The sequence below is a fragment of the Mya arenaria genome, chromosome 11 (assembly GCF_026914265.1).
Source record: "Mya arenaria isolate MELC-2E11 chromosome 11, ASM2691426v1".
Taxonomy (NCBI): Eukaryota; Metazoa; Mollusca; class Bivalvia; order Myida; family Myidae; genus Mya; species Mya arenaria.
In genome coordinates, this window is record NC_069132.1 from 25733003 (window position 1) to 25745107 (window position 12105).

The 12105-nt window shown below is 34.2% G+C and overlaps 1 protein-coding gene across 1 annotated transcript; it reads left to right on the top strand.

The window, feature by feature from the left end:
* Nucleotides 1-4193: 4193 nt before the first annotated feature.
* On the top strand, nucleotides 4194-6093 carry LOC128207155 (uncharacterized). Its single transcript, XM_052909932.1, has 3 exons — nucleotides 4194-4805; nucleotides 4911-4938; nucleotides 5445-6093. Exons 1-3 carry the CDS (start codon nucleotides 4399-4401, stop codon nucleotides 5535-5537), a joined length of 528 nt encoding a protein of 175 aa, XP_052765892.1. The 5' UTR covers nucleotides 4194-4398; the 3' UTR covers nucleotides 5538-6093.
* The last annotated feature ends 6012 nt before the right edge of the window (nucleotides 6094-12105 follow it).

Genomic DNA, 12105 nt, shown 5'->3' on the forward strand with positions numbered 1-12105 from the left:
TTCTGTAAAAACGATATTTATCTAACATCTCCTGTTTGTATTTTTTGAAATTGAAATAAAAAGCATCTTTTTGACTGATGAGTTCCAGAATGTTAGAATCTAACCATGGTTCACTTCTTTGTTTTAGTCTGACTTCCTTAACAGGAGCAACAGTTAATGTTTCTTTAAAAGACAGCCATGAATCTTCTACAGTTTTTTGCAATAAACATGTTTGACCAATCGCAGAGTTTAAGTTTGTGAATAAAATGATCTACATTGTAATGTTTCAAAGATCTTATAACAACATTCTTATGCATATTATACGTCCCTTTCTGTGTTTTACGCATACAAAATATAGGCAAATGATCACTGAGACCTATCGGAAGAGTACCAGACTGAACAATCTTGTTTTGATGGCTACATAAAATGTGATCTAACACAGAAGAGGAGGACTCTGAGATTCTGGTAGGGTCATTTATGATCTGTTTTAGATTAAAGATATTAAGAACTTGTTCAAACCTTTTAAAAAGAGCTGATTTCTTTCTGTTACGATTGAGCAAACAAACTGTGTTAATTATGTAACGACTTTGCGGAACCTTGATTCCTTATCAAGCTCATACCGACAACTCGAATCAAGAATACATCTACCTTCTGGAACAATCCAAAATTCCTATTTCCTGTTTGCGCGGGGATTATGCTAGTTACATCTATCATCATTAATTCATCGTTTGATGAACTGTTGTAATAATAGATACATTAATCTATGCTATGACATGTTATTTTATTTTGATGCACGTGGTCAGGTTAACTGGGCAACACTTGTCAGGCGAAATTTGTGTAGCAATGGTTTTGGTTATATATGGAAATCTCAATCTGTTGAAAACCCAGGAATGTTTTTGAAATGCTATGTACAACGCTTGAGAGATCAAATTTGCAATTATTGAGTAATCAATGCTCTAATAATGCAAAACTTACTTTGTACAAGGATTTTAAAATGAATCATGGTTTAGAAACGTATATTTCCTGTGTAGATATTGTAAAATTCCGCAAATGCCTTGCAGCTTTTAGAAGTTCATCACATAGTCTTATGATTGAACAAGGACGATACTATAATATTTCTAGAGAATTCAGACATTGTTTTTATTGTGAAGGTATAATAGAGAATGAAATACACTTTGTTTTGATTTGTCCTCTATATAATGATATTCGTGAGGAGTACATTCCACCTGCTTTTACATGCAACCCTTCTCATGTTAAGTTTTGTCAAATAATGTCCACAAGAAATGAAGAAACCATTCGAAATCTAGCTATGTATTTGTATTATGCATTTAAACGGAGATTTGACTACTTAAAAATATTTGAATAGACTATTTGAATAGATTCTCAATAATTTATACAAAATGACTTGTAATAGAATATATAAATACTGATGTTTAATAATGGATCACACTTTATGTATTATTGTATGTATAACTAGCATATACTGTATGTTTTCGTAATAATGTATATATTGTTGTGCATGGGCCGGTGGCCTGCATATCACGAATAAAGTTTGAGGTCAGTAATGCCGTTTGTGTTCCCCATAGCGCTACTTTGAAAATGTTGATATTCTTCACTGTATAGGCACACGGGTACGTGTCCGATAAATATCATTGTGTTAATTTCTGTTTCAGAAGAAGATCGTGTCATGGGCGTAATAAGGTATGGATATAAATTGTATCAGCCAATATTAGTATTGCCATTAATTGATTTCACTGTCGTATACTTAGATTTGCCTTATTTTCAAACAAATATTTTAATTCTGTTCTTTCATATTAGTAAAAATCCACTATCATGCACATATTTCGCTGCAAACTAATATTCATTCACATTTTGTTAAAATCCTTATCATGGATTATATGTTAATTATTTATTTTTTTCTTTGAGGGGTGGGGAGGGGGGGGTATCCAAGATACTAATGACAAGTCCAAAGCCTGTGTTGAAAAAGATATTTGACAAAAAGGGTATTTTAGTGTGCTATATTTGCTATATCTTGTGAACTTTCAAATTAAAAACATGTCATGGAATTTAAAATTAAATCGAATTACCTACATTTAGTTACGACTGAAGATCCTTAAAAGATACGGGCCTGTGGTTCCGGCTCTGATTTCGGTAGCATGTCTGTTTTCATTGCAACGTGAACACCAAGAACATTTATTTACCAAAGAAACTTCATGGAGAGTAATACTGCTGAAAATAAACCCGTAGATCGCAAGGAGGACAGTACAGAAGAGACAAAATCATTGAACTCACTCGCACCAGTCGGGAATCACCAGTGAAAAGGATGAACAACAAACAGATAAATACGTTGATGCAGAAATGAACAGTGGAGCGAATCCTGGAAATGGTACTAAATCACAACCACGATGTAGCGGATATGATAACGGTTATAGTAGTACAACAAGAAAGGCAGAATTGACAGTGATTCAACCTCGAATGGCAAGAAATGCATTAAAATTGGAGTCACGTGCATTAAAAGATAATATAAACAAATTTAAAAAATGAAGGTCAGAATGAAACAGTTAAGACAAACCAGAAAAATGCCCCAAAACGCAAGTAACGCTTTGAAATAGTCAAGCAAAATAATGACACAACCACCTTAAAGCAAGGTAGAAGCTTTATTGAAAAAAGGCTGGACCAAGGCCTAAAGATGTTCCTGAAATTAGGAAACATGCTGAATGCATAAATAAAGAGATCAGAAACCGAAGATCACCCTAAGAAAATGGTCTCCTTCAACAAGGTGTTAAGTGGCAAGGTGATAAAGAAATATAGGATGAGATCATATCGAGAGAAGAGGACAATGGTACCGAGACGCAAAGTGTTAAAACATATCACATAACCAAAACAGAGAAAATGAAGGGTGGGGTAAAGAACTTTCTAAACAAAGATTAAAATTATCGTGTTTTGCCTGGCAAATATGATAATATAAAGATTGGTGCTGAAGCAAAGGCAAAGGCTTCCTTCTGCAGACTTTTTCCAAATCAAATAACATTAATAAGCTTTACATCAAGATGGATGTGCATTTTCTTCACCAATCCTAATTATACTCAAACTGAACATCTCGGCCAAGTTTGAGTTATGGCCAAATAAGACCACTAGGTTTTAAGCCTTTAATTTTCCATAAGGCTCGATTTTATTTTTACTATGTTTCCACACTTCTTTCTGTGGATATGTATGTATTGCTCAGGAATTAGGAGGGGCTAACCATTACGAGTTCGAACTAGGGTGTGAGACGTGATAAACCAAATGTGAGTGAAGAGAACATTTCTTCTATGTCAGAATTATCTTTTAAAGCTGCACTCTCACAGATAAATCATTTTAACAACCTTTTTATTTTCTATCTTGGAAAGAGCAAATTTTTGCGTAAATATCTGCAAACCAATGATATAAGATTGCTGACAAAAACATCAGATCGTAGATTTTCATATTTACGTTCGAAAATTAATGTTTTATGGCATAAACCGTTACGAAAAATGCATAAAACATCAATTTTTGAACTTAAATATAAAAATCTGCGATCTAATTTTTTGACAGCAGTCTTATATCACTGGTTTCCATGGATCTTCGCAAAGATTGGCTCGTTCCAAGACAAAAAATAAAAAGTTCAATCTGTGAGAGTGCAGCTTTAAACACCAGTGTGCATTGATCAATTGATGGAATATGTTTCCTTTATTCATCGAAATCGGAAAGTTGATCCTATTTTGGTACGATATAACTTAGTGACCCAATATGGAAAAACACATATGGGGGTCACACCGTCTTGGACCAATGGCGTTGCGTCATTCAGGTTGGAGGCGTGATGTACACGTATATTTGTATTGCAATATAGTGAAAAAGCGACGCAAGCAATGTAAATAATTGCTTGATTTTAATACAGATATAAAACACAAACAAATGAGCTAATTACCCAAAACTGATATATACAGTTATATGTAGTTTTATTGGAAAACTTGTATTAGAATGTGTGGAGGTGGACTGGGAGGAAAAAAAGGTTTTATTTGATATATTTTTCATGTTCAAAAAACACTTTAACGACTTTAAAAACATATTTGTGGATAGCTCATTATTTAAACTTTTATGACTGTACATTTAATTTCCTCTTATGTATTAAATAATAAATATATAATTGTATAAAGAGATAAAATCAATGGTGTTACGATTTTAGATAAAGCAGATACAGTGTAAGTGCATTGTTTAATGGTTTATTATCAGATGATGTATAATGAAGTAGATAAAGCTGTGTTCAATATTTCAACGGAAATATCGATTTAAATAGCATACCGAGAAAAAGGAGTTCTCAAGAAGAAAACGCTCTTCACCATAAGTGCCTGGGAAAGAAACTATATGTTACTTCAAGGAAGGAAACGCTGAACCACGATAATGGATATTTGTGATAGCTTTTTGGATGTCTGTTCTCCCGTGGATCTTGCACCGTGTCCACCGCCGGACATCGACCCCAACATGTTTTACGAACATCTGATCGCAAGGAACTTGACCAGTCAGGTTGTGTTACACATTGCGGAACGGTGTGGTATATCAGTTATACCACCGACTTCTACTGATCGAACTACTCTGAACACCATATTATCCACTGAGTTAAATTGGACAGCTCAAACCTTTTCAACAACGAGGCAAATCGAGTTGACAAATCAAACCGATTCGACAACGAGGCAAACCTTTAATGAGAGTAGTAAAATAACTACCCTCTTAAACAATCCAACTTTCGTAATTCTAGTGTGTGCGGGGATTATGCTAGTTACCTTCATTACCTGTATCATCGTCTTAAGGTAATGAATTACGCTTATGTTTTTCAAATTGCTATTTTAATAATGTTGATGTTATTCACTTTCGAGACACACAGGTCCGTAACAATATGTTTTTGTTTGTTTCAGGAAGAGATCATGCCATAGAAGTAATCAGGTACAGATTAAAAATAATTTTATATATGCCACAATTTATATTTATTAATTCACTGACGTTTACTTTAATTTGCTATATTTTTAAACAAATATTTTAATTGTGTTGCTGTAAATAAGTAAAATAAATGCCTATATTCTTCATGCACATATTTAGATACAAACACATGTTCACACAATGTTAAAATCCTGATTATGCTTAGAACCATGATATATTTTGGCGGAGGGCGTGAGCTAAGATACGACATTACCAAAGTCATGTCCAGGGGTCCTTTTCTTTAAAAAGGATCTTTGTGGTAAATTGAATTTATGTTAGTACCATGATTTTGCTATATAATTGAGTGAACAATATTTTCTTAATTATCAAAATTAAAAGAAACATCATGGAAATAAAAAAAAATCAATGTGTGGCCACCTGTGACATCTCTACATTATAGTTACGACTTAAGATCCTTAAATGAAACGGGCCTCTGGATTAGACCTTGATTTCGTTAGCATTTCTCGTTGCAGCGGGAACAAGTATCACTTACATCAATGAGGAATATGGCAGAAATTAATTTGGACAGTAAAGAAGACAGTTTAGCGGAGACGAAATGCAATTAACTTACTCGCAATTGTCAAGAATCAATGGTGATAAGCATAGACAACAAAGTGATTGTAAATGAAAACATTCAGCGACAATTAGTGCAAACCAAAATGGAAATATTATTACCGAACAAATTGAATCTGACACAACTCTTTTCTCACAGTTCTTATTCTTATGAAAATTCAATGGAAAGTACTTGGTTATAACTCCATTGGCCGATTGTTCAGAACCATGTTTAATGTTAATAATCTAATAAATGTCATCGTTGTTTACTTTCAAATCCTTACTATCCAGTTAATTTAAAAATTAATCATGTGATCTGCAGTAATTACTTACAATATTTGATACCACTGTTTCAGCTGTTCTTCCAATATATGAGTACACCATTAAATAGTTCATGTTTAAATTTTGACAATGATGTTGTTAATCACTTTTTTTTAAATTTAATAGAGTTTTAAACAATCGGCCCTTTGTTTAATTACTGACACAATTTCTAGCTAATCTTTAAAGTGGTTAACTCTCAGATAAATACCTCACGTAAACATGTCAAACACTGTACCCTGTAGTTTTGAATGTGCAGTTACTTTTTTGAATTGCATTATTCTAAATAGGTATTTCTATTTAAGATACTGTCCATGTGTAATAATTTGAAATTGGAAATATCAATTGTATTTATTTTTTTATTAAACATGGAATCGTCATATGTAACTAAAATTCGAACGTATCCACTAAGTATGTGACATTTTTAAACGTTTAAATGTAAGTGGAAAGATATAGTTATGAATAAATTAAAATCATAATATTGTGTGTTGTGGTCAGGTGAAAACTACAAACCTTCATTAATTCATATTTCTGGTATTTTTACCGATTCTGTTCTTTCTCCAAAATGGAACTAATCTACTAGTTAATGACTTACACATAATAATTGGTGTCGCATCAAACCATTTACTTGTGTAAGTACATACTAACAACCTCTAATCATTACTAAATATTGTACACTTTTAGACTATTATACATATTATACACTTTTAAAATTAAAATGAAAGCGCGTAAAGCCTTGACAGGCTTTTGGTCTGATTTATCAGATGCTCATAAGGAAATTATTTAACGTAATAAAATTTATCAAGTCAAGTCAAGTCGATATTTTATTGGCAAATACATTAAATACATTGCCAATAACACTGAATAGCATGGTGGTGAAATTTACAATAAATCAGCATAATTTTAGTATAATATTATGGAGAAAAGTATGCAAACTATATAAACTATATGTGTTGCTAATATCATCTTCATAATTAAGCATATCATTATTTAAGTCATTTATTAACATGAAATTGTATTATCATCGCCGTTTAAAAACTTGATATAAATAAGTTGCGATTTTGTTGATAATATTTACATTTGTTGATGACAATAATGTTACAAATTTGGACAAACATGGCCAACGTGTATACTACTTAAACAATTTGGGTAGTCTTAGATCACGATAAAATGGACATATAAGTAGGAAGTGGTATTCATTTTCAAAACAGTTCATATTACATTTAGTACATATTCTATTTTCCCTTTCAATATTTAAATATCTACCTTCTTCTATCAATAAAGTATGTGCTGAACATATTAACCTCGTCATCACCATTCTGTTATTATCATTTTTAATACATAAAATATTAGGGATGGCAACGAGTAGTAAAGTTAATACTCGAGTACTCGGACGATCGTTCGATCGAGTACTCGGGTACTCGATTACTCGGAAAAATTGAATATGTGTTCGCAAAGACAAGATTGTGTATACATGTATCGTTAATGACGTATATTGTGCGTTGGTCGTATTATTGGTCATTTTCACCTTTAAAGTAAACTTTCATTACGTATTTTTACTATTTTAACAAAACATGATATAAAAAGAAAACAAATGTTGTTTCAGGCATTTAATTTGTCTTATTCGTTTCATTTTATACAAGTATGCACTGCAGAAATAAACAACAATTAGAATTCCAATGAACGAAAATTAATAGCATACATAAAAATAGTGAACGAAATTCCATACGAAGTTCAGTTGTTGAGTTGTTTACTCTACAATTATTTTTTTAAAATGATAGTTTTTCGTACTGTGTAATTGTTGTTTACCTCATTAATATTCATAATTCTTGATTTAAAATATCAACCAATCAATTGTGATAATCATTGCAAAAATAGTTAAAATACGCCCATTAAGAAATCAATTCTCGTAAACAGTCGATATTCTTTCGCTCGTTAGCGTCCATTTTTTGGTGGAAGAACTCTAATTGGTATACAATAGAATTGTGTAGGTGAAAGTACCGCTATCAAAACTTCGCTTTGTTGACAGTTTGCAACTATCACAACAACTGTCAACGAATTGATTGAGGTCAATTGTGTACACAGCGGGGATTAGAGGGACCGTAAATTGTCCTCTTGGCAACTAACCAGATCTGATATTTTGTCTGTAAATCGTGTATTTGGTGATTTTTATAGATTTTTTTTTATTTTTTTCCCCGAGTACTCGAGTAGTGATTTGGTACTCGAGTACTCGGACGTTCGATCGAGTACTCGAGTACTCGGGTACTCGTTGCCATCCCTAATTAATAGACTGACCAAGGTCATTTTTTATATCATAAACTATGTATACAAGTGAATCAGGTTTACTCTTTCATTTAAACGAGAATCTCACAATACGTATTTTTCGCAGAACATTCATTGGAAATCTTGCTTATTCGCCGTATACAGCGACATTACTAGTTTGTTGTCTTACACAAAGGAAATGTTTTAAAAAATTCAGATGAACACGTTCTATTTCGATCGATTTATGAAATCCCCAAATCTCCGAACCATAATTAAGTATTATGAAATGGCAAAAAATGTATAATGCAGTACTTTCCTTTTTTTAAGTGTGCCGAAGATGTGATTTTTTCCGTGAATAAAACATATTTATCTGTTAAGGTTATTTTGCGTGGCAGTAAAATGTTGCACTTTGGTAAACATTATTATTATGAAGTTAAAATCGACTGATTATTAAAAAATAATAACAAAACATTTTATCATACACTTTTCGGTGATTTATGGAGACTTATCAGCGAAACAAAATGTTCGAAAGGTAGTAAATATTATATTTTTCGTTTTGTCACATCCTGTACAACTTTATATTAATCACTCTCATTGGCACAATTCTACGCGAGACTGTGGTCTTGTGTTGTGGGGGAAACCGGAGTCAGGCTTGGTGACCACAAACCAAACTCACATGCGCCCAACCCGGTTCGCCTAGGTGAGAAGTGAGTGCGCCAACCACTGCGCTTACCGGACAACTAATTTTGTTCTGATGACATAGAGGATATGAAATTTGAGCCCGCAATCGGTATTAAATCAAACGTCAGCGCTCACAAGGCTGAGGTACAATTTCAACGACGTCATTTCCAATATGACGTCTTTTCTAAAAAAGATTCTTTATGACTTTTTATTCCAATTTTAGGTATATGATAAAAAAAATGTTTGTTTCAGTGTAAGATAGCAATATTTTCAATGAACACTGAAAATGAAAACCGGTGCTCATTTGGTGAAATACGTTACGATCTTGTAGATCTCACGAAGGCCTTCACGGCCAAGAGGGGGAACGATGACCTGGGATAGCCGGACCGGAACGTCGAATGAAGCCAGACGGACCGAGTTGACCTCGGCGGTAACGAGCGACGGTGGTACTATGGAACTGTCATTGCCGATGAGAGTCACGGAGGTTGGCGCTATTAGTCGACAATCAACAGAGATGACCGTAGTGGATGAGCAGAAGAGGAGGGATACCAAATGGACGGACGATGGTTTCCAGCTATAAACCCCATGGACTGTGGCTTCCAGCGACAGCCCTAAATGACCAACAGCGGGGGCACGGAGTTGAAGGGTACAGCCTATTCCCGAGTGTTTTTGTGGAAATGGATACTTTCAACCGCCGACCATGGCGGAATGCCATGATGGGCGATGGTTTGAAATATTGGGTGGCGAGGGGGTGTGACGCTAACGGCAGTGTCCTGCAAAGAAAACCCGAAGACAGCTTTATGAGTGGAAGGTGCGGACATGAGGAGACTGACATTGGGGGACACCGACACGGTCAGCCGAGGCAACTTCCGGTACAACTGTCACCTTTTACGGGACAAGAAGAAAGGGTCACATGGAAGATCTTGGTTTCTCCACCAAGAGTACCATTACCGGGATTGTCAATGTATACCAAGTTGAGGTGCTCGGTCTGGGGGCCATAAAATCATCAACACAGTTTGGGAATGCCATAAAATGATATTTGTATTGTCTTCACAAAACTGTCATTTCAGGTAAATAGATGAGATATGCGAGTTACTGTGAGTACACTAAAATTATGTCAATGGTATTATGCTTTTAAAACATGCCTCTTTTGAGATTATGAACGTTTGTGAATGGAACAGGTTAGTAGTATATTAACAGTGTCTGAGGGGCCGGTACCAAAACAACTGATTTCGCGCCAAGCCCTTTATGTGTCTCGATCCATGCCAACACTTACAATTACGCTAACTTTTATACTTGATATATTTTAGTATTGAAAAAACCTGATTTCTTTTAAAATATAGTTGTGAATAACTAATTATAAATGTTTAACCTGTTAATATTGAACAAACAAACTGTGTTAATTATGCAACGACTTTGTGTCACCTTGATTCCTTATCAAGCTGATACGCGTATTGTCCAATTGTTTACATTTCAGGTGATACACAAGTTAGTCACCGGATGATAATAAAAATGTCATAAAAAAATGTTAAAAAGGGAAAATATCAATGTATGCAGCATTCACATAAAAAACGGAATAATTATAAATCAAGAACGCTCTTCGACATAGATGATTGTGAAAAACAATTTGGCTGCTTCAATTTCAAGGGGAAAATTTAAACAACGACAATGGATATTTGTTACAGCTTTTTGGATGCCTGCTCTCTCGTGGATCTTGTACCGTGTCCACCTCCGGACATCGAGGCCCGCACGTTTTACGAGTATTTGGCCACACGGAACTTGACTAGGTAGGTTGTTCGACACATTGTGGTTCGATGTGGTATATCAGTTATACCACCGACAACTCGAATCGAGAATACAACTACCCTCTGGAACAATGCAACATTCTTATTTCCTGTGTGCGCGGGGGTTGTGCTAGTTATTATCGTTATATTCATCATTGTGAGGTAAGGAATGCCGTTTGTGATTCCCATAGTGCTATTTTAAAAATGCTGATGCTTTTACTGTCCAGACACACGGGTACGTTCCCGAGAAATATCATTGTTGTTTTGTTTCTGTTTCAGAAGAAGGTCATGTCAAAGGTGCATTAAGGTATGGATATAAATAATATCAGCCTATTAAAATGAGTATTGCCATTTATTGATTTAACTTACGTATATACTTAGATTAGCGATATTTTCAAACGAATATTTTAATTGTGATGCTTAACATAAGTACAAATTCCATTACTATATTTATTTTTATTTATTTATTTATTTATTTATTTTTATTTTTTTATTTTTTTTATTTTATTTTATTTTATTTTATTTTATTTATTTATTTATTTGATTTCGGTAAAATGCCTGTTACCGTTGCAGCGTGAACAGCCATATCCATTTAATTTGCACAGACCAGTCACAAAGAGGAGTACGGCTGAAATCAAACCCGTAGATTCCAAAGAGGACAGTACAGCAGAGACAATTGACAATAACCTAACTCGCACCAGCCAAGAACCGACGGTGAAACTTATGAACAACAAAGTGTGTGAAAATGAAAATGTTATAGAGAAAGAAAGAGTTATTCAAAATGGTATGACTGGACAAATCGAACCTAACGAACAATCTACTCGCTTATAATTGAACCAAACCCGAATGACAAGAAAGGCATGAAAAGGGAGTCACGTAAATCAAAAGATAATATAAACGAATCAAAACATATGAAGGTCAAAATGAAAGCGAAAAGACATAGCTGAAAATCCCCCAAAACGCATGTAGCGCTTGGAAATTGCCAAACAAAAGATTATCACAACCCCTTAAAACAAGGTAGACGCTTTATTGAAAAAGGCTGGACTAAGGCATAAAGATGTCCTGAAATTAGGAAACATGCACTCGCTGTATGGTGAATGCGTAAAGGAAGACATCAGAAACCCGATGCTAGAACACCCTAAGAAATGGTCTCCTTCAACAAGGTGTTAAACGGTAAGGAGATAAAGAAATATAGGATGAAATCATATCGAGAGAAGAGGACAATGGTACCGTACGCAAAGTGTTTAAACATAGCACATTACCAAAACAGAGAAAATGAAGGGTGATATAAAGAACTTTCTAAATAAAGATTATAATCAAGTATGATAATGTAAAGATTGGTGCTGTGAAGAAGCAAAGGCAAAGGCTTCCTTCAGCATATCATTTCAAAATGAAATAACATCAATAAGCTTTACATCAAGATGGATGTGTGTCTCCGTCCTAAATATCAAATGAAAGTCAAAGTCATCCAAGAAAAGTTTCAGCAATGGAAAAAGTAAAATAAATGACAAGGAAAGAAATTCAAGTGTTGATCAGG